The sequence below is a fragment of the Cottoperca gobio genome, chromosome 17, assembly GCF_900634415.1.
Source record: "Cottoperca gobio chromosome 17, fCotGob3.1, whole genome shotgun sequence".
In the NCBI taxonomy this organism is placed as follows: Eukaryota; Metazoa; Chordata; class Actinopteri; order Perciformes; family Bovichtidae; genus Cottoperca; species Cottoperca gobio.
The window spans coordinates 3,775,159-3,799,599 of NC_041371.1; the positions used below are offsets into that span (position 1 = coordinate 3,775,159).

The 24,441-nt window shown below is 42.7% G+C and overlaps 1 protein-coding gene across 2 annotated transcripts in view; it reads right to left on the reverse strand.

The window, feature by feature from the left end:
- The window catches only part of LOC115023035 (zinc finger E-box-binding homeobox 1-like), a 51,087-nt gene extending 40,640 nt beyond the window's left edge, over positions 1–10,447 (reverse strand). The window contains exons 1-2 of one of the 2 annotated variants that reach the window (XM_029454176.1): positions 9,631–9,859; positions 8,649–8,845 (exon numbers count right to left, since the gene is read on the reverse strand). In XM_029454176.1, coding sequence (XP_029310036.1) covers positions 8,649–8,664 — 16 coding nt within the window. In that variant the 5' untranslated portion in view covers positions 8,665–8,845; positions 9,631–9,859. Of the gene's footprint in view, positions 1–8,648; positions 8,846–9,630; positions 9,860–10,346 lie in introns of those variants that run through there. The other variant, XM_029454175.1, reaches the window with a different exon arrangement.
- Positions 10,448–24,441: the final 13,994 nt, after the last annotated feature.

Sequence of the window (24,441 nt, forward strand, 5' to 3'; positions counted from 1 at the left end):
GTTAACAAACTAGTCTTCACCTGTTACTAACGACCGACTGCTTTTCTACTTGTTCCAAAACAAGCACGACAACATGAAGCTCAGCAGATGTTCCCAGATGTCACAGAGCAGAGTCGCCGTTTGGCCCCCGTAGAATAACATGTATTCAGATATGAGGTTCAGGCCCCGCCGACACCCTGCCAGGAGCCACTGCGGGGTGTTAATGCGGTTATTGTCACAGCTCAGGTGCAAACACGTTGCTTCATGCCTACAGCTCATCAAAAACATAGCACTCTCGTGGCTCAGCAGCCGCCTCAATTACAGCAGCATCACCCCCCGGCGCCGTCGTCCCTCCATCCATCCAGTGCGGGTGTAATTCATCAGGGCAGGGTGGCCTCCATTAGCGGTCCTCCGCGGGGACAGGACAGCCTCTAAAGCACAGCACTCAGGGAGGGCACTGGGGCCCCGCACTTTACCCTAACAGCTTCATCAACTCTGCATCCCTTGAGCCAGACACACACTCACACCAAACACGCATAAAAACACACACACACACACACACAACCTCTGGAGGGCCCAATTAGCAGCCATCACCTGTAATTCAATAACAACACTCCCTTTCTTTCGGCCGCTCCAGCTCTCTCTTTCACTCCACCGTGAACTCGCTTGCGACTCCTGATGTTCTCCTGCATCTACAAACAAATCTGAATCTCCACAGTGTATTAGAGCATCTGAATAGAGCTGCATATTTGTGGCGTCTTCCAACCTCCTCTCCCTTTTTTTTTTTTATACAAGCCTCATATATCATCGCTCTGCCTCCATGCACTCCACATGGAGCCCACAGGGCGCAGGACGGAGGAGAGACACAAAGAGAGAATCCACATTGCACATCTCTACTCAGCTTCTAATCAAATCCTCTGTTCCATTTCAATGGGCTCGCTCACCATCCGTCCTGCATGATGGGAGGGGGCCAACGGAGAGACAGCAGCTCCGTCTCTCTGTCAAACTATGAAACACATATAACGTCAGGATAAATAAAGAGAAGCCTGTCGACACATTGTAAACAGAAGCACAGTGTAGCGGTGCGGCGGATCATTGTTAGCCGACAGGTCCGCACAAAGAGGAAACATTTATCCAAAAGGAAACGGACTGAGCAGAACTCTCCGGGAAGAGACCAATCAGGAGCCAGTACAGCTGACCATGCACGATTAGTTTTATTATCAATTAATGTAAATTATATATATTTATGAAAGAAAATGCTTGTTTTATTCAACCAAAGCAACGTTTTTTTTATATATATATATATTTTTTAATATATATATTTAAAAAAGAAAATATATATATAAATATATTTTTTTAAATATATATATATTTTTATATATATATATATTTAAAAAAAAATATATATATATACATATATTTTAAAAAATATTTATAAATATATTTTTATTTTATATATATATATATTTAAAAAAATATATATATATAAAATAAATCTTTTAAATATATATATATATATATATATATATATAAAGTTGAGAAAAATAGCAAATCTTTACATTTATGAAGCTGAAACTGAAAGAAAATAAGAATTACCTAAATAGTTTCCAATACTTATATATATATATTATTGATATTGATATATTATTGATAATATATAAATATATATATATACGATTAATTGACTAATTGCTTCAGAAAAACATGATGGCTCACCCGTCACTGGTCAAAGAGTAAATTGAGAAGGATTACACTTTATGCAGATTTCCTCTGACACTTGGGAGCAACAAACATATTTAATTCTCTCGGGGAAAACAGAAACACAGAATTGTTTTCTACTCCAACTCAGCTGCATAATCAGCTGAACATTATGTTCAACCGCCTCCCGGTTCCCCCGAGACACGACTGACAAACTACCAGTCCTTGAATCAGAGAGCAGGGAAACACACCCGGGCAGAAATTAACTTTGTTGTGCGCCAGTATAATGCAAATTGGAGGAATCAATGCCCAATCAAGTATGTAGATTACCAACGCAGCGCTCAGCGTGCTCATTGCTCATGAGCGGCAGGGATAAGCCTGTCACTCTGCGTACGTGTGAGTCAGGACACGTTCAACGTCCCCACGCTGCGTGCTTCATTTAATGTATATGGCAGTATTAGTGCAACACATTTTCATTCTGTCCGATACTTTTGACTCTATAATCTGAAACAAGCTGCAGTTACCGTGTAAGAGAGGAGAATAAATCATCTACTGTGATTCTAATATAATCCTCTCTTCCACTCCCAACTGTCCTGCTGCTGCTGTGCCCACTGAGGTCTCCGGGGTGTCTTTAGTGAGAGCAGGCCCCTCCTAACCCACCTGTCCACCGCTCATGATTTATGCCTCCTGAGACCACTGGGGACGCTGGGAGGTCGCCTCCCCGGCTCCTCCTGCAGGCTTTTTACTTTCTTTTTAAGCTTTATTCAATCATAAATTTGGAATCTCCCAAGAATTCTTGGGTTATGGCCGAGGTTTTATATAGCTTTGGTTTGTTACAGTAATAAGAAATGTGTAAATCAGAGTAAATAAGCCGCTGTGGCATTTTATTACATCATGTTCCTATGAAAATAATCTGGTTCCCGTGAAGAGGCATTTGAGCATGGTGAAGTCTAAAATGGATATGCCGTGGTGCATGCCTAAGGAAACATTTTCCATTACTGTATAGTGTAGAACTCTAGCATGCGGTGCTGTTGGATTAAAAACCGTTTCCAATGATATCCTGGTGAAGACGAAGAAGAGGTCCAAGGCAGTCGCCGTCTCAAAGCATGAATCTGGAACTTAAATCAAGTGTCATTGTGTTTGTCAAAGAGGTAAAGCTGGGGTTTAAACTCTTATTTACCCCCCCCCCCCTCGAGTAGCGTATCACTTCAATGACCAACATGCTTCGCCTCTACTGTGCTACGGTGGCCGTGGCTCGGTGCAGCTTTGGGCTGCGTCTTCACTGATTCCCTGTGAGCACGAGGAGCCGGCGGCCTCTGTTCTGCTTCTCAGGCGGCAGGAGAATAAAGAGAATGGAGGATGGCAGGATATGCAAATTGTTCCAGCACCAAAGGAGAGGGAGAGGAGTTTCCCACTGGCTGAGTGTGAAAGAGTGCTCCCCCTCTCCCACACACACAGAGGACTTTGAATGGGACTCTTTCTTTTGACACACACTGGCCCCTGCGTGCACACGTAACGCACCCAATCTCACAAACGTGCAATCGCACAAGTATAAACTCATTTAACACTCGTGCAAATGCGCACATGCTCTCCAATGTGGAGGTTTTAACACTGCACACGTGCAAGGTGTGAGGTGGGATGTTGGGATGCTGGTCAGCAGCAGCAGATACACCGGGTCCCTTCACCACAGGCCGCCTTTCACAGCTCAGCCTTGACAACGCACAGTGTAGATTAAAGTTTTAGCTGTAAGCTACTCGGGGAGCCTCTTGAATACATGAATATTCAGGTGGTTGAATGGGAACGATGAAAGGCAATGGCAAAGCAGGTTACATGTGGAAGTGGGCTGGGCCACCTTTAAGGAAAGTGCTAATACGAGTTTGGCAGTTCCTCTGAGATTTCACGCACCAGTGGCGCTGGAGGTACATTTCAGTTCTGGTTCCACATTTGGCTTTCTTTTGAGCGTAGGTGGCAGCGAGTACACTCTGTCTTCATGACATCAATTTCAAACGGCATTGTAAGTTCAGAGAAGTATGTGGCTTTAACGTAATGCTATTTTAATTTAACACGGCAGACGATACAGAAAGTGGATCTTTTATAGCACTTCTTCGGCGCCTGAGACACATCTTTCACGGGTTACATTTCTTCGGGGGCGGCAGCTTTAAACTCTGCGTGCATTTCACTGATGGAAAGCAACACATGGGCAGCGTCGACGTGAGACACATAGACGCACTGCTCTGTGATTTGACATTATTCAGAATACTTAAGTGCCCCTGCTTTAAATTGTTTTACTTCCATTCTTCAAAGCCGTGCACACTTAGGATCGTACAGACGCTCGAGGACTCGGATGACTCATGATGAACTTGTACAAAAGTGCAGATTGATATTTTAAAAGTGGCGTTGGCGCAGGAAAGACTCAGTTAGCTTTACTATTAAAAGCATTTGTCATGATTTGATGCACACAAAGCTGGATGTGTGTGATCTTTACACAGCACACAGAGAAAATATGAAAACATGTGGCTCATGTGCTTTCTGGTATAACACAGCTCCAGGGCTGCTCTGTTGACCTCTGACCTCTCAGTGGAGGACTGGGAGGGAGGGTTGCTCTGTTGGGGGGAGGGGGGGGGGCCTGGTTATCCTCTATCCTTGTCCCACTGGTGAAACAGACATTTGATGGTCTTTAGTTTTAAAGTGTATGTTTCACATGTATTCAGGCTCCTCGCTGCAGAATGACACAGTTGGTTGCTCTCAGTTTCGTATCAAATCAGAGGGCAGGACATCGTTTCCCTTCCACCTCGACTAAAAATACTTCTCACGTTGAGTGTTCATGGGGCGAATCACACCTGCATGACAACAGGCTCATCTGTGCTGGATGATGTTTACTTCCTGTTTGTGCAGTTTAGTTATTGAAGTGAATGTGGCAGTTTTGTTTTGGCAATGCTTAGCTCTGCAACTTTCCCCAAATGAAGTCACTGCTGCGTCACCGCTGCGTCACTGCTGCGTCATTGCTGCGTCACTACTGCGTCACTGCTGCGTCACTGCGTGTCTATACTGACTAACACATTTTCTGCCTTTAAAATCCATCAGACAAAATAGTGCATGAAGACTAAAGGATCCAGACTCTGAGTGCTTTATGTCATTAAACCTGCGAGAGGGTATATTGTTTAAACCTGTTTAAAGTGGACTCGTAAGCCTTTATTAGGCTGTATTGAGTCATCTGCCTCAACTTTACAGCCTTGATCTGTCAAGGTGCCTTTATCACCTGACATCATCTAATTGAAACGCAACAGCATCAGCAGAACTGCTGATATTCCCTAACAGGCACCATGTTAATGCATGTAAATCCAAACAGGCAGGCCTCTGTAGTTATGCAAAGCCTGGAGGAAAGTAGCAGTTTCCCAACTTGACGCAAACACACACACACACACACACAGACACAGACACACACACACACACACACACTACTCAATTAGTCACAGCAGCAGCATCAGTAGCTTGGACGCACCTCCCCCTCTGGACCGTAAAAGGCGATGGGAGGGGTTAATGCTGACTTGCTAAAGACATCCTGTAGTGCTTTGTCATTCCACAGGCCCATTTGTGCAAGGGAGAACAGCACACACACACACACACACACACACACACACACACACACACACACACACACACACACAGCCCCAGGCTCTTCAGCACAAGAAGAAAGTAACATGAATGAGAAATGGTCATGGATCAATTAACAGCTACTGTTGACCACAACCACCTCTAATACCACTCAGCATCATTTCCCTTTGACACTGTGACGCTGCCATCTCCCTAATACACAACAAAGGATCGCGTTTGCATACATTTTAACATTACACTCAAAAGACGTCCTTCTTTCATATATAAAATACATTTAGATATTGATAAGCATAATGTTGCATTTACTAGACGTGATCTATTATTATTATAATCTAATAAGTGAACATATTGAACTCAGCCTATGACAAGGCTACACATATTACACACATATTAATAATAATAGGCAGGACACTCACACATGTTATAATGCTTGTACATGTTAGGTAATAATAGAGCATTATAGCTTCAGCATCTACGGAGGAGAGGAAATGTTAGTGTGTTCCTTTTAGAGCACTTTCATATCAACAAATGTTCCCCTGACTTGATATAACTCATATGAAACAGCGCTCGGTGAGCAGAGTTGTTGAAAGCCGTTGTAAACACCACACGAGTCTGTTGATGCACCAGCGTCGCTGCGAGTGAAAGTGCTCCATATAATTTAACCAAACGTACATCTGCAAGTTAAATAAGTGAAGGCTGGAGAAGTATCATCAAATGCAGCTCAGCACCCGCTGCAGAGAGGTAACTGGTACCAAAACAGGGAAACTTAAAGGTTAACGGCGTTAGGTCAGAAGATGCAGCAGAGGCCGAGAAGAAGAAGTCTGCTCGCTGGAGAAAATGGATGTTATCAGTTCTGGACTTTTAGAAATCGTCTTGGCAAAAGGTTTTATGCATTCAACACATTTGTGAGACGCCAAGGATGCACACGACGCAAGATGTGCTGACTCTGAATGCGAACATAACTTAAAACAGCGAACCTCCATCAGACGGGCGCACAGACGCTGGCGGAGGCCCGGGCGCTGGCAGGCGTGGAGGTATGAGCAGTCCGAGCCTGGGAGTAGGCCGCTGTGTTTATCCTGTCAAGGTATGTTAACACCAGGCTGCATTCCTGTAGTCCCTAAATTGCAGTGTTAGATTACAGCCCAGCTGAGCGCACACTCGTACACACACACACACACACACACAAACATGGAGATCTTTGAAGCAAGAGGAACGGCGTTGGATGACGGCGCCGTGACCAAAGTGGCAGCAGCAACAGGCGGCGCGCATGGAGGGCCGACACCTGCCATTTACAGACGAAGTGCGGACGATCAACATGAGGTGGAGCTAAAAACAACTTCTTCAAGCACAAGATACAAGATGGTCCACAACTCTCTCTCATGCACAGTGTGTGTTTCATTTAGGTATACACACGTGGAGTAAGGTGAAGGTTGTTGAGGTGCAGACCTGGAGCGAGATGACACTCATCACTTACTGGCAGCATGTTTACACCTACTGACGGGTAGGAAATCATCTCTGTGAAGAAGTACAGCGAGGCCAACTGACTGCTATCATTACCACGCAGGCAGGTTGGGGGGAGATGTTCAGATAGCACACAGACACCACACCGAGACTTAAGAGATGGATGTTAACACCTCTTCGCCAGCGTTCATGCAAAAACAATTCAATGACCATGTTTATCTTAAAGAACATGAACTGGGAGTAGATTAATTTGCTGGCAGATTACATAATATAACATAATCCGTGTGATAACGATCTGCTCATGAGTCTGTTAACAGTTATGCTTCACTAAAACATAATCAAAGTGAAAGTAAAACCAGAAAATAAAATGCAATGCAGACTTTGACACTGTGGTTTGACCCCAACACATATCTTAGAGATTGACTAGCTGTTAGCTAAATTAGCTGTTATATATTATATTAAATGTTTATATATATATATATATATATATATATATATATATATATATATATAATGAGCTGTCATTTGGGGAGAATTGTACAAATGTGTGTAATGCATTTGCTTTATAATGTTCTCACACTGTAATCTATAATAAATCAACAGAACTCTCAAGTGAGGACACGAAGAGACATTTATTAATTAATGTAGGAAATTAAATGCCTATTTTAATAATCAATAAATAGTTTGAGTCATTTTTCTCATATGTGAGGATTTCCTCCTTTTCTCTGATGTTTATAATAAATTGTATTTAAAAAATAAAATAAAAACAGGCATTGTTCACCATTATCTGACATTTTATAATCGATTTAATTGAGAAAATATTGCATTAAATCGGTAAATAAGATGACAATAAGGAGATGTGGCTCCACGGTGATAAAGTATAAATGTATATCAGTTATGAGGAGAACAGGTCCGGTCTGTTTACTCACTTCCTGATACATGGCACAAAGTTAAGCTGGACATAATGTGTAATAACTTATATCTCCAGTAGCTTGTGTGACAGGTCAGTTGATCATAAGAGCAGCTGTTTGCCACATAATGGGGATGGCAGACTGGAGGTCATGGTACATTAGCACAGCCTGGCTAATGTTTAGCTCTTTTGATATCCACATGCTGTGAAGGAGCAGTCTGTGTCATGTGGATGAGAACTAATAAATACAGAATTGAGGCAGGTGGGAAACACAAAGCGAGCAGGAGAGGCCGATGAGTTCCACTTGCAGCAGATGAAAGCGGTGCGCACTGAATCACAGCACCTTTTGCCATCTTGATCGTGCGCCCCGTTACACGGACACGGACGCGCTCCTTTCACATCATCATCTCATTTAGTTTGGAAATGAAACCAAACGACACGCTCAGGAATATTCCCACCGATCACCTGAGGCTTATACTGCAAGGATACCCCGGTGAAATCGGTTAAAATACACCTTTATAGGTGTTGCATCACCTTGCGTACCTGGCTGTCTCCGGTCCAGAAAAAAAAAAAAAAGCAGCAACCCCGCCTTCACTGCAGTAATGGTACTGACCGCCATTCCCTTCCGCACACCGCGCAGGAAATTGTATAACGAATTACCGCAACACAATAGATGGAAACGAGAGATTTGACGGTGAGCCCTGTAAGCACTGTTATTGCACACGGTGGGGGAATAAGAGAGGAATAACCACCTTATGCACGGCTCATTTTCCGTGCAGAGACTCACACGGAGCTGCAGAGTGCACGAGAGCGAACAAGGCGACCAATCCACACACAATAAAAGACATAAAAGGGAAGATTAAACATGCACAAGTGGGTCAGAAATGTGAGGCGAGGAGATAAATCCCGCGAGAATGAAGCGAGGCGAGCATCCATGCGACGCTGGCATGGCACACACGGTGAAAACTACAAGAATCATCTCTACCTGCACAAGTTGACATTTGGAGCGGTTTTTTCTGGCTCCTCACGAGACGCAGAGCCTTAAAGAAACGGCGAGCTGATCCTGTTCCGTGAACGGTCGAGAGCCGCAGGTGTTATTTCTCTTTATTTCTAGGCCATTTGTCAGCCCCGTTATCCGCGTTCAGGTAAACATGATGATGATGAGGATGATGATGATGGCTCCTGTACGGACGCACAGAGTCACCGTCGTGTCGTCAGCAGGAAAGAAAAAAAAAGGTGCTTTCCAGCCCCTCGGCTCACACACATTATGCCTCATAACGGTGTCTAAAAATATATAAATATATCGCTTTACTTTTTTTATTGGCTAATACGATGTAAAAGGGGAGAGTACAGGTAAGACACCGTCCAATGAGGAGCTCTGCCTCTAAAGGGTTGCGTAAATGTACAACAACCACACCTAAATTGTGTTTTTATATCCGTTACTTCATATCAGGTGGACTGAAGAATACTTTATGGTGTGAAAAGATGCTCCAACATCTATTCTGAGATCATTGTTATAATCATAGCATAGTAAGAGTGGATTATTACAACTATATTACAGGAGTTCAAAATACCACTAAGTAAGATTGCAGAAATATAATCACACTGACAAATATCACACAGTACTATAAGTCTATCATTTGTAATGAAATTACTCGAAAGCTATGCTTCAAAACAAAAACACAAATGCATTCCTTATAATGCAAATAAAAAGCAGCCAACAACATTACTTTTCAGCATTTCTAACGTTTCACAAACCCGAATTTACAGGTGCAAAAAGTAACAGTAGAAAATGTGCAATAAGCGCAATTTGCAAGACCATCAACAAAAAACTCACGCAGAATAACAAAAAATGCAATATTAATAAAGCTAAACTGGTGCAGGCAATGAGGAAACGCATGCATGAAGCTATATCTGCCCAAATAAATGTACTTCAGAAGGATTACAAATATAATTTCCACTCTTACCTTAACTAAAGGAACATGTGCTGTTGCAGTTGTGGCAGGGAGGGGTTAAGTGGAGATAAAATAAACATCCCATCTCGTTACCATTACCGGAGCAGCAGTGTACCAGACCAAACCCCATGCAAAAGATCCAGTGCATTCACCGCAACGACACCATTTCCAATCCGGCCATCAAAACAACCAGATAAAGTTGATTTATATTGAACGGGAGGGACAAACTGCACCGTCCGGGGCCGAGTGAGCAGCAAGTTAGCATGAAACTAACCCTGCAACAACCTCGCCCTAAAAAAAAAAAAAAAATCATGCACTAACAAACTGCGCTCTCCGGGCCACGTTGTTATGTGAAAGCGCCGCAACCTGCCGCCAAGTGTTGCTTTGGGTGTAAAAGTGGCAGAAAGTACAGAAACAAAGAAGGTAAAAGTGAAGGAAACTAATAATGCAAACAACAACCAAGCGCTCCTCGGGTTATTATAAGTGACGGATAACGGTCCCGTGTGTCAGGCGGCCCCATGCATGCGCCGCTAGGCGGAGAGAGCAGCCAGCCAGGTATAACGGTACACCACCACACTGGGGTATGAACACACTAATACTCCCAAAACTCCCCGGAACGTGGTCCAACTCACTCCCAAAAAGTCTCCATAAGTAGTTTACCGAGTGAAAAGCTCTCGGGCAGTCCGCCCGGGTCGCCCGGCGGCGGTTACGGAGGAGTTTGCACTTACCGCTACTCCTCTTCGGGTTCGCCTGTTTTCTGCGCTTACACCTGGGGCCATCCGCCATGATCCTCTCGCTGAGTCTGAAGCGCAGCCGCTCGCTAGTCACCTCCTCCCTCCTCCTCCTCCTGTCTCCCCCCTCCTCTTCCTCACCGCTCCTCACCCCTCCCTTCTCCTGTCCGCTTTACGACATCACCTTCCCCCCGCAAAAACACCTGGTTTGCGACAAGCTGGTCCTTTTTTACGGCATCACCTTCTCAAACACCTCAGCACACGGCCCCTCCTACTGGCCGCACATGGGTGTGTGTTGTTTCCAAACGGTGGTCCTACCGCCCTGTCAGGGTCGTCCCGGGACTCTCACTGTGTCTGTTCATCCTGACTGCAGGAAAGATTAAAAATACAACAGCGAGGTGTCTCACAGGTGGAGATGTAAGATTAAAGCATCATTTACTTAATAAAGCCTATTTTAAAACGGCAATAATCAACTGTAAAAATACCATATTACAAGTAAAAGTGCATAAATAAGCTAAAATATTTAAATAATCAAAATTATTAATGCATAAGAACCGTTCCTGTGAGTGTTACAGCTATTATTTGATTATTATTTTAGTGTTGTAGCTGTTCAAGATAGACCTAATTTGAACTATTATGGAGTAAAAAGTTAAATATTTCTGTATAAAATAGTCTTAATTATAAATACTCAAACGAAAGTACCCCAAAGTGTGAGCTTAATTAAAGTTATTGAGTGAATACTTTGTTAAATTCCACCATTTGTTTACCTCAAACCTAAACTGAAGCTAAAACCAACTGTAATAAACAAATTCACAGTGATGGAAGTGTTCTGATCCTTTACTTAAATAAATAGTAAGCTGCAGTTTTAAGCATAATACAAATACTCCTAATAGAAGTTATGTAGTATATAGAAGTAATTTAGCATTAGTAGTATAGTACAGTATAGTAAAGATATATAACATTTTAAATAAAAGTACCATATTCAACATTTAACTTAAATAACTGTGCAAAACGTTACACCAAAACAATCAGTTATCAAAATGTCAGAAGCTGTTTGAGCAGTGAGTTGAGAAGAACCTGAGCTCGCACACACACTGAGCAGGATTTTGTCCTCAGCAGTGACAGAAGTTCAATGACAGTTCACAGCAGGTCAGGGGAGTGGCCTTTCGCGGGCCCGTCGAGCTATTCTTGTACCTGCCGATGATCAAGTTTCCAGTTCAGACACGCCAGGTGCTGCGAGCCCCTCACAGCCTGCAGGACTCCTGACACCGTGCTGAGAGACAGGGGATGAAATTTAACTGCAACAGAGACGCAAAGCTTCAGATTAAAAGCTTTTATTTTGAAGGTGCTCAAGTAAAAGTAGCAAAACCACATAGAAGAAATACTTTGTTAGAAGTAAAAGTCCCGCATGCAACGTTTTACAGAAGTAAAAGTGCATGTTTCATGTCACAGTGTCAGAATCCTGAATATTATATCACACAGTGTTAATGCTGCAGCTGGTAAAGGTGGGGCTAATGGTTCCTACTTTATATCCTGGTGGGCAGCTTGATCTATAAGACTTTATTAGGTGGTTATATTTTGTTTAAATCTTCTGAAAAGTGCAATATTTTCCTCCTAAATGTAGAAATACAAGAACAAACAATCACACAATGGAATTACTCAAGCAAAGAATACAAGTACCTCAAACTGTGAGTACAGGACTTGAGTAAACATGTACTTTTACAAATATTTTGAAATAATTAAAGTCATTTTTCATGCAAAAAAGGCAGAAAATGTTGTTTTCAGCCTCTGAAATGTGCAGATTTCCTGCTTTTCTCTGTTTATCATATTAAAATGAATATCTTTGGACATTCAGAGATGTAAAATGAGCATCATGCTTAATGTATACTGAGTTACATATTTAAAACCAACTATTATTATTAAGTATTTGCTATTAATGCACTGTTAAATGGGAAATATCCCTGTAATTAAGCAATGAAAATAAATAATAATAATATTTGGAATAATGACTCAGCAGTGGGACAGGTGCAGTTTACTAATTTCATATAATATTCATAATTTGAATATTACCATTTAATGTCACTTTATGCTTCTACCTCACTGCAATTCAGAGGAAATAAAGTACTTTTAACTTCCTTTAATGTCCTTCAGACATACTTAACGTGCAAGTTATCAGTTTTTCATGCAAAACCAAAATCATCCTATAAAACACTCGACATTATTGGACTCCTGTGTTGTTCCTGACGCCCCGCAGCGCTCTCAGAAACACATGAACCTCACACAACACGACCATGTTTTAAACGCTCATTTGATACATAAACGGATAATTGTTCGCATGAATATTGAGCATGGCTGCAGGTTAGTGAGTGGAATTGTATTTAATTAAAAGTCTCTTCCCTCAGCATCCTTCACACCCCCATTTTGGTAAAAAGATAATGTGCTCATCAGTTTGAATTTACCCACCAAAGCACGACCAACCCCCCAGCTCCACGTCAGCGAGGCTTTAATTGAATCTGCCAGTGGCAGGACGCTGCACCACGTCGTCTCTGCAGGCGACCGCTGTCCTGCTGCCTGGGGGGGGGGGGGGACAGAGGGAATAGAGGCCGTTATTCAATGCTAATTTGGTATGAATTTTGTGCTCAGAGGGATTTCGGGATTTCTTTCCGCCTCTTTTGTAAATTAATTTGTATTTCAGCTGGAAAATCCTTCTCAGTGAGAAGTCAGCCGACAGACTGTGAGGTGACCCCCCCAGCTAAAGGCCTCTTTATTCCTCGCTCAGCAGTTTCCTTTGTCATGCGTCAGGTAGGGGTTCTACTGTCAGATATAGAAGAATTTAACCCCTGAACCCGGTTGTGTTCACCTCCAGCCATGTACTAACACAGGGGGAGAGTTTGTTCAGGTAAACAATGTTTTTTATGCTTTTTTTCGTGGGTATTTTCACTTTTATCTGACACATGACGGTGCAGAGGAAGACTGGGGGCGACGGGCAATAGAGGTACAACGACTCGTCGGTCGACAGAGAAGTAATTAGAAACTATTTTGAAGTAATTAAAGTAATTTTTCATGCAATAAAATGGCAGAAAAGTATGTTTTCAGCCTCTGAAATATGCAGATTTCCTGCTTTTCTCTGTTTATCATATTAAACGGAATATATTTGGACATTCAGAGACTTCACCTTGGACTTTGAGAAACTGGGATATAACGACATTTTTCATTATTTTATGAAGTACTTGAGAAAATCTGTCAAATGTAAATGTTTGACATGATTAGTTGACCTCGACTGTTTGTACAGAATTGAATGGAAATCCTTCCAGTTGAGATATAACTGGAGATGTTAACACCCAACACCTCTATCTAAACTAAATGTTGATTTCACAGTTCACCTGAATACATGTCGAGCAGCTGAATGAGGACAATGGAGGCAAAGTTGAGGAGTTTTCATGCCAGAACTTAGCAACACACATAGAAACCTTCACGCTGATGTAACTGTAATGCCTGTTGGTTCCCTCCTCCGTGTCAGCGGGGTTATAGTGACGCTTGGCAGTCAAAGGTAATGCACAGAGACACAGTACAGCTCTGTGACATGTTAATCTGCCCAAACATGCAACATTTCCTCCGAACAAATCAGTTAAATTGCGATGTATTGTTCTGTAGTTCAGCACGGAGAGGGGCTCTGTGGATAACAGATGAATAATGGAATTTTGTGTCAGTGTGAGTAATGCGGGCACAAATCACTTGTCTGGATGAGTGGCTGGGGAATTGATAATGGCGAGTCCTCACATTGGGTTTATAACGCGGGAGGAGAGAGGGAGATCATTCATCCTCTCCGTGTCACTCTCTCCATTACCGATACTCTGCGAAGGCTGTGAAGCTGCATGGCATTAAGAGTAAAGAGAATGAAGGAAGCGATCTGCTGGGAAATGTTTACTTTATGACAAGGTTCATTAGGAGGCGAGTTTTCAAGCCCCAGCTCAGCTCATGTGGACGTCTTTACACTGATACACAGTGACTCTCACATCTGTTACAGTAAAACAAACAACCTTGGGTGTTTCTAAAGAAACCTGCTTATTGGGTTTCCGAGCATTCAAAGTACGGTTTTATTGATCACTCATTGATTGAGAGCGTTCGATCTGAGCTTCATTTCATCCTGTTACCTGAGATAAGAGCTGTGTTTGACGGGACAAAGTCTGGAGGGAAGTTTTGTTTTGTTTACCTTCCAGACAGGTAAACCAGGGGTCAGATGGCTGACCACTGTGCCAGGTGTGTGTGTGTGTGTGTGTGTGTGTGTGTGTGTGTGTGTGTGTGTGTGTGTGTGTGTGTGTGTGTGTGTGTGTGTGTGTGTGTGTGTTATTCTGCTCGTCTGTGTGGTAACAGTCTAAACAGCAGAGGAAAGCAGGTAAAAGGTAAAGAGAAGAGATGCACGTTAGCTTATTTAAAAGGACACAAATTGTTTCTTTGGATGAAATAAAGTTAAAACATTTGATTTTTTTAGGATTATTTAAAGACAAATGCTCATTTATAAACTGCATTAACTAATATCCTTGAATTAAAAATGTAATACATTGAGGGTCTAAATCCAGAACATCATATTCATCATATACACGCTGTGTACACACTTTACGCTCACTGGATCTGCACACATGTAAAGTTCAGAGACATGAGGAAGGTCTTACTTCATTAAGTCTCACTTGGTGTAAAATAAACGACAAGCCAAGCATCGCTGGCACATTAATGTAAATACAATTCAATAATCTAATCCAGTCAATGAAGTATACGATGTTTGGAGCTTATTGTAGTTGTTAGGACTGCCTAGTATTTAATAAAACACTTCATACAAAGATACTTTCCATTCTTCAGGAGTGATACGATGCTAGCAGCATTACTGGTAACCATCCAAGAATAATGCATGAACCCATTCAGGGTGTTCCCGTGTCTATTCCACCAACGTTTGAACGCAATAGCACCTCACTGAACGCTGCCCGCTCAGCTCCAAACATCAGACAATGTCGACAACAAGCTGAGGAGCAGAGGAGCATCCAGCCGCTGAAGAGCCAGCGATCCAGATATCTCTCACAGGTTTTGGTGACCAACAACCTGTGAGGGGAAAGGAAATAAACACGACTTGAAATGAAAGCTAGGCCGGCTTCATGTCGGCCATAACATCCGTACAAAGTGGGGACATTGGTAGCTGCACATCTGTCAGCTCGTGTTAATGTTCATGCAGCCCGAAGGGATCAAAAGTAGATTAATGTTGTAAGAACAGCGACTCCACCACACAGCTACACAAAGACATACAAACTGTTCACCCTTTCAATGAATTAACACCTCACTCTGAATGACGCAGTAACACCCCCCCTCGTGCACAACATTCATTTCCTGTGCAGTGACCATCAGCCTTCTCACATCGCACCGGTGATCAACAGACTCATGTCCAGTTCAGGTGATGTGTGCAGCGATAGCCTGTTTGCTCACTCCCAACACTGATAGTGGAGAGTCTTTATCGGCCGCCGTAATGAGTCACATGCAGGAACAGGACCGACTCATGTCTTCATCTCCACTGGGACCAGACACACTGTGTGTGTGTGTGTGTGTGTGCAAGCCTTGCATAGACGTGTGTTTTTTATTGCATGCCTGTGTGTGTGAAGATGTGTGTGTGTGTAAAGCAGTGCTTGTCCTGAGGCGCTGCCTGCTGTTCCAGCCCATACCTGGAGGCTGACCTCATTTGTTGCTGCACTGCAGCTCCGGACACATGGAAGTCACATGACTAAGCCCTCCCAACGCCATATGGAACAAAAGCCTCCTGCTTACAGACCCTGCTGACCTTATTATCTCAGTATCCATTTTGAGCTTTACACAGGGAAACTCTGCTTCCTCTAGTGCAGCGCTTCCTAACCTTCTTACTTCATGTCATATTAAAATTAACCTGCGACCTCTCCTGACGAGATACAATGCACTTTACTGTTGAATATGTCAGTGAGTAAAGATTGATTGTCCTTCTCTTGAACATTCGTGGGAGCATGAAGAGTGTATCTGGTATTCTGTCAGAAAAAGAGGGAGAAGTTAGAAAAGCCAAACAGCATTTAATGTGTTGTGGGTGTGTTGTTGGAAGTACCGGTGAAATACAACCCTTGAGTGTAAAGTTTACCAGATGCCAACACAGCAGTTTATAACAGTGCGAGACAGGACTCTCCAACTATGGAGGTTTACACGACTGCAATCCTTTTATCTTTCATCATCGTCGACGCTCAGATTACAAAGTGTTCTACCAGGAGCCTGCTTGACCTTTAATGACCCTTTGTTTGTTTTCTGTTTTGTTTGTTTTGCCTCTACGTCAGCTCCCAACACTGCGCTGAAATCCCAGGCCTGTTCACCGGAGCACAACCCGTCTGGTGTCACGTCAAGATGGTTTCTTACATTACATTTCTAATTAAGGCCAAAGTTGAACTTGTCACCTGGAGTCCACCTCCCTGCGTGTCATTCCCACAGGATGTCAGTGTGTGGCTGCGTGACACATTAACATCATTCCAAGTGATAGCAACCGCGTTATTCTCACACCTGTGTCGGCTTTTTAATCACCCCGTGTGAGTTGGACCTTTTTGCTGCAGTTTCACCACAGGAGCATGAGCTACCTTGGAGTATGAGCTCAGTTGGCAGATGCGTGGGAGGATGGAATATTCTTTGCACGTGGGCATGCAAATTGCATTGAATTAAACCGGCAAAACGTGCGCACAGCAGTGCGATTTCTATGCATATGAGTGGAGGTTTATGTAACAGGCGGTACTGCAAAGGAGTTATGGCTCTACAACCTTTATAGCTGTGCCAGCTTTACTGATGATGAATGCTACACGGGCGATTCTTCAGGGACAACATGAGGTGTGTTTGTTTGTGTTTGCGCTCCAGATCTCAGAACCTAATTCCTCTTTGTTGAATGCAGGATTCATCAGGATAATATGATACTGCTCCTAACCCGTCGCCTGCACTGTCATGTCCCGTTAATGATGACCTCACCCTGCCTCAGCGCTGTGTGCGTATGATGGGATAGGGAACAGTGCACTGTGTCTGAGCGGAGGATAAGTCATTGCTCAGACGTCCCTGTGACTCATCCCGCTTGATATTATTCAAGATGAAAGCCAGACTTGCTGCTTGTCATGCTTTCACTAATAACTGGAGGGAGAAGAAAATAATAGAAAAGGAAGGAGAGAAAAGTTTGAGTGTAGGAATAACACTAGAGATGGTGAAAGATGAATGAACGTCACGGGTTGTTTTGCACAGATCGTTTAAAAAGACACAACATTCTGCTGATAATGGCGCTAGATCAAACGTTAAAGGATCAAAGAAGTTATTAGAATTCATGCTGAGGGATGCGTGTACAAACCTTCATCCTTTTCATGGTTCGGGACCCTTCTCTGAAAACCTCAAACGTCGACCTCATGATGGTGCCAGAGGGAAAGTCAGGGGGTCACAGACGTCACGAGGATACATCTGCTGGGAACCACGAATGTGTGTACAAATTTAAACGGTGATCCATCCAACGGTTGTTGAGATATTTCAGTCTGCGTCAACGTAACGGACGGACGGACGGACGGACCGACTGACCGACGTGATCCGTGAAGGAGACTTCCACAAGAAATCATCTACTGACGAAAAGGAAAAGCACAAATCATGCAAGCATGGAAAAGATGGATATTGCTGGCTTAGAATGCACCGCCATCTTGTTCAGATCTGTCACTACACCAGAGAGAACAAGAGCCAGAGATCAGGTCATTTCCATTTCCTCTACCCAACCCATTAGCCCCCGATAAGTACATGTGCATACACACAAACACACTTAGATCGCTGTACTTCTATCCACTGAGCACCATTCATCATCACACAGGTAAGCCCCCTCAGCCCCACCCTGTCATCTTCACATCAGCAGAAACCATTTCACTATTTTGACACTAATTGCACTTTGTCGAGATCAAACCGCCTCTCAGCGTCTCCTCTGCTCACCCCAACATGTTCTCTGACACTTGACAGCCACTGAAAGGGGATTCACATCTCACACATCAGGCTGGGATCTAGTGCGATGTGATAAAAGCCATATTTAATATTCAAACTTCTTTTTTTCCCTGCAACCTGCCATCTTCAACCTCCTCTGCTCTTTTCAACTTCAGAATGACACCTTAATGTGCCAGGTCTTATTCAAAGTGGGTAACAGTGGAAAGATACTGTCTGCACGGTTTGATGCAGTTTTACTGCTGTGGTGTGCATGATCACTGGAAACCTGGGAATCTAAACTAGAGAGGAACCAGGTTATAGCATATATCATAGATACATGTTTCCTTATAGCAGCATCCGATCTTTTGAGGATGGATTATGAGGCTGGTTGATATTTTTCATTAATCTGTAGAAATCTGATGTTTTCTTTAAAGCTAATTCAAAGTTGAGCGACACATTGCTCGTGGCATCTTTCATCAGGAGCGTGGAGCCGCTGTGTTTGTCATGTTTTCAGTCTGCCGTGCTCCCCGATGGGTGCATATCATTAACGCAGGCAGTGAGGCTTCATAATACATGCATGTCCTGCAGGTAGAGCGCTGCACATGTCCTAGTTCCTCTGATCAGAACTCAAATGTGCTATAGAAAGATAAGGGGGAGAAGAGAGGAGAGTGTGTTTGATATGCAGCTCTGGGGATAATAAACAGTGTTGAAGTTCTTCAGGATTTCCTTTAAAAGAAGTAAAAACAACGTTTAATTAGATGCTGGTGCTTCATAGAAGACTCGACTCATCAGGTTGCATACAGACTAAAAAGGAGAGTAACTTGTTGTACTGTGCATCAAAACTCTTTGTGAATTAAGTGTGTGTTCATACTACACGTGTGTGTCGTGTACTGTAATAATAAAACATAAAAATAAAAACAGGAAATGCAAATCGAGAGTTGTGACAGGACGATTCAATTTAAAACATTGAATTAAAACATTTGACTGAGAAGAATTGCTCACACACAAGTCAGTTATTGTAAAACAATGTACACCCGCATCCCTGTTTCTCCCTCTCTCTTGGTTTCGTCTCCACCCAGCTCCAGTCGTGACCCACATGTAAACATCGCTGCAAGAACAACCACTTTACCTGATTATTGACCCGCAACCAGGCCGGCCGCTCGTGTCTGCGCCTGCAGGGCGTCTCCTGCCTGTTCCTCCCCTCCCACCTTGCCAGGAGCGCTGGCAACACCTAGAACAGGAGAAGTGCATAAAGGATTAAATTATGAATGGTGATCCAGCCATGCAGAAAGAAATGGTTGTGATACTAGCATGACAGCATATTTAATTTGTAGATAATTGCACTGTGGGGGCTTTTAAGGGACTCTCACACTGGCATTTGAAATGAAATGGGCAAATCATGGCTGTTGTCACCTTACAGCCTCTAAAGAAACTCAAGGTAGATTAAAAAGAGCAACAACATAAAAGAACAGTGACTGAATGGACTGCAGTTTTAATGGTTCAGACTTTCATTTGAAAATGGAAACCAGGCTTTTACACTGCGACATGCGAGCACTCTGACTTCAGCGTTATGAGAGGGATCTTGTTATTACTCTCAGGTTTTCATTTGGTAAATGTGCTTTTTGTAGAAAAACAATGTTGTATTTGCAGGAATGATTCACACACGTGTGTCGGGAGTTTTGGGGTCAGAGATAAAAGCTTTTCTGACTTGTGTGCTCGTAGAAACCCAGAATCTTGTTCCACAAACAGCTGAAAATGTAAAAAGGGATATTTTCAAAAATGCCCGTGATGTGAGGAGCAGAAATGTGCGCACAGTGGAGACCAAACCTTCGAGTTATTGAATTATTTTGGTTGTGTTAATGCATATAGCAAAGGGTGAGTACACCATCAGCTCCTATAATAAACTTAATACAGACACTCACACCCTTAAGGACAAAAATGTCCCCATTAAATACACCATTTTATGAAATTCATGAATTAATGCATTCTATTATCTCAGGCTTCAAAACTTTACTTTTTACTATTATCCACCAGATTGAGCCATTTTCCCCTTCATGGATTAAATTCATGCTTTGCTCCTGGTTTCCTGCACAAGACATTTAAAATCAATGATGCTGCTAATCATTGACACATCCCAGAATCCCCTCGCGTTTAGTTTGAAACAAATAATTATAATAATTATAAATAATGGTTTTCTTTCACAAAAGGAATATTAGTGAATATGTAAACAAAGAATATAAATTAAAATAAATTAAATATTAAATATTTGGTAGTGATGGTTAAAAAAAGTGGAAAATAATATTAATATATTAATATATTAATATAAAGGCAGTTTTTGTCCTCTTTTTAAAGTGAGGCGCATGTGTTAATATAAACAACAATATTTATATTGAGTATTCTAATTTAAATTGTTAAACTAATTCAATTGTAGATAACATTTAATTAACATTTGACATGGATGTGAGGAGAACTGTCTCAGTACAGGCTGCACTCTGCAGAGCTCCTTACACTGATCTGTGAAACCTGCAGCATCAGAGAAGATGCTATTCGGCATATCATCGGCTATACTTTGTAATATCATACCTGGCAATAGAGCAATGAAAATACCTGTAATATAATAGAGCTCACTCAGGGAGGAAACCCAACACTCCTCCAGCGTCTGCTTCAGTCGTGCTGCACATGTTTGTAATCTCTTCTGCTCGCTGGTCAGCGAAACACTTTGATTCATGTGAATACAGAAGTGGAGAAAAGGTAATCTGTGTCTCAGGAACCAGCGAGCACGCTCGGCAGCTCACAAGAATTGAAACGACCAGAGGTTTGGAGATTTCCATTTTGACAATTAACGAGATAATTCATGTAAATGGTTTCTCATTAGCATATTGTAATGAGGTGAGCAAGCCACTTCACTCACTGCCCTCTTCTTCTTCTAGCCTCAGCATCAGCATGCTACACTGGCGTTTACAAGCAAATTAATACAAAGAGACAGCCGTGAACTCCTGAAGAGGGATGTTGTGTGTGTGTGTGTGTGTGTGTGTGTGTGCGTGTGTGTGTGTGTGTGTGTAGAGAGAGAGAGAGAGAGACAGTGCTGTGCCTACCAGCTGTTTCATTCAGCCATCTGTGGCGTCAGATGTTTGTAAGGATGCTGGAAGTTTCTCAACGTAGTGCGACTAGTGCAAGTGCACATTTTGAGCATTATCTGGCACGCACACATGCATGTGAACACGTGCGCGCACACACATTTCTTTCCCCCTCTCTTTATGTCAGTTCAGCTAAACTCAATTTAGTCTAATTCAACTCAGTTCAGTTCAGTTGGTGATTTCTTGGCATGACATTATATAACTGCCATAAGCAGAGGGTGACAACGTTAATTAGTAAAGCACAGTAACAATTAAAGCACATCAGGCGTCTATTGTTGCAAATCTGAATCATTCACATGAACAAGGCCTTAATCATTTGAAATAGACATCATATTTTACATGTTACATAACAAAAGATGATTCTGGATTGTCACAATTGAGCTTTTATTATCGTGGCTTTGGTCACGTCTTCCATCAAAGTAAAGTCATGAGTGTCACAGTCTGCTTCTCTCTTTACCTGCTGCACCTCCGTACCCCACCTCAGCTCACCTGGGCTCCAGCTGCATCTCATCTCCAATCAAGGCAGTATTTAAACCTCTCCTGCTCACACAAACACACACACACACACACACACACACGGCACAGATTGTGCTTTGATTCATGCGAGACGCTCCAGCGCTTCGTTCCAGACTGTTCTCCTGCTGCTGCAGACCCTGCCAGCCTCTTCTGACTCCTGATCCTCTGCCTGTCCCCTACTGGTTCCTTTTACACGTACTCGTGCTGATTATCCGTCCTGCCCTGTACCTGCCGAGCTCTGACATCAAACATTACCAACTGTTCCCCTGGTTTCCTGTGTGTCCGAACACGCTCTGTTACAATTACATCAGCAATGCAGGAGCAACAAATGCAGTCAGACGATGGGAGTTGTGTCCCGAACTACCAAAATAAGAGTTGAGAAAAGTTGTATTAAACCAGAACTATCTATGGGGCAAGGTCAAGTGAAGTCTTGTGATGGAACTTTTGCCCGTCAATCACATTTTTTAGGGAGTTTTGAGATTTCTTGAGTCAATTTTGTACTTTGGTCCCTTTTTATTTCTGACACTGGATGGTACTCCACTCCAGTTTCCCTGGTGAGAAGTCGTGTCTTTAATTCATGACATCTTCTCGGCTGTATCAATAACCCCCAACTGCTTCAGTGACTGCACAGCAGAGGATTATGTATGAAGCGGGGAGATTGTCAGGATAAAAACAAGTCAAAAAGACTCCATAAAGCAAGCTGTTTCCCTTCAGCTGATCGTCCAGATGATCGCAGCGAGTGCCAGGACGCTGTGAAGAATTACAGAGCTGTTGTCTGAACAGAACAGCCGAGCAGTGCGTCGGTGAGATCCTTCCATGTACCTGTCAGCTTGAAATGATGGCTGACTTCCTGTGGGCTGGAGAAACACTAATAGTCTCCAGCTGGACACAGAAAGAAATCTTCACCGTGTGTTTGCTTCTAACAGCAGGAAACTTTACACCTACGTTAGGTCAGAGGATGACTTAAACATATGGGAATGTCTGTCTTCACCTGGTTTTGGTATTTTCCCAGAAGAAGAAAAGATCTCAGTGTTAAGAGTTGAGAATCAAACCGGAGGTGACTTCACAAACACTGCTGAGTCTCCCCTCCTGTCAGGTACACGATACTGTGAAGAGAATGTGCAGCTGCCATCATGGAGCTCCACTGCTGCTGTGAAGACACATAATGCACTGATATACTGTGTAACGACAAGGCCAGAGTTGGGCGGATACCTGAAAAGACGGTGTTTAAATGGCGGGAGGTCGATTTAGAAAAGACAGACGGAACAGTTTTGGCCCTGCATGGTCTCCACTGTAAAATACTGACTTACAGCATCAACGCAGCCTCCTGAACAAACACTTCAGTGTGACAGTGATATGGTTTTTCCATAGTCGGGGAGGTAGTCGTGCCTTCCAGCTGCTCCAATACGGCTGAGAGCGATCAGTAAACAGTCAAACAAGGCTGATATCTGAAAGTACAAACGGGAACACAGGAGAGAAACTCTGAAGCACAGGGATGCAGGTAGAAGCTACACAACAGATGAACAGTTTAAGAACAATCTAGACTCTAGAAGTAAAAGTATGCATTAAGCAGGAACCTCCCTTTATGCGATCAATATCATGTTATTTGATTATTTCTATTGTTCTTATTATAGTATATGTAAATTGAAACAAAAAGAAAATGGTTTGACTTACAATAAGTACGTTTTGTTACGTTAATAAGCGGTAGACGATGGATGGATGGATGGACGGGACACAAACTTCTGTGAAAATCCAGTGAGTTTGATCCATTTATCGCTTGACTTCCTCCTCACGTGGACTTGATTTGATTGGAAACATATTTAAAATAAACATAACGTAATCGAAAAACATAATTGACAATGCAGTTACGATGTATGGGAACTTCATATTGAGGGGACCATGCTGCTACAAGTACACAAGCATGTACTTACAACACAAGAAAAGGTCTGTACTTCACCACCGCTTTAACTGTCAAACTAAGCTAAGCTAAGCTCACTAAACTCATATTTACTACTACTAGAAAGGACACAAATCTGATTTATTTCCAAGATTTTCAGCTGCTGGTCGACAACGATCTTTAGAGATGAAACCAAAACAAAGCACCTTTCGTCTGTGAGAACTAGCTCACACCTAAGGGACACAGCATTCTGCCGTTTGAAGGAAAGATCAGACCACAGCTTCTTAACTCACTGTGACATTTTCAGGTCAGATTTTACAATGATTGTGTTACTGCTCTCTTGCAGACAAGATGACATTAGCAGGGGCTCTTGTCCTTAGCTTTCTAGCCAAGTGCTGGAGCGTTATCGATGTCCCCCAGCTTAACATCTTCTAAATATGACACATTAACGAGACCTTTTATAGAGTTTTATCTTCTCAGCAATGTATGTTTCTCTGGCTCAATATGCATATGCAGCCAAGACACTTTTCTTGACTTTAGACATTGATATCTCCAAAGTGGC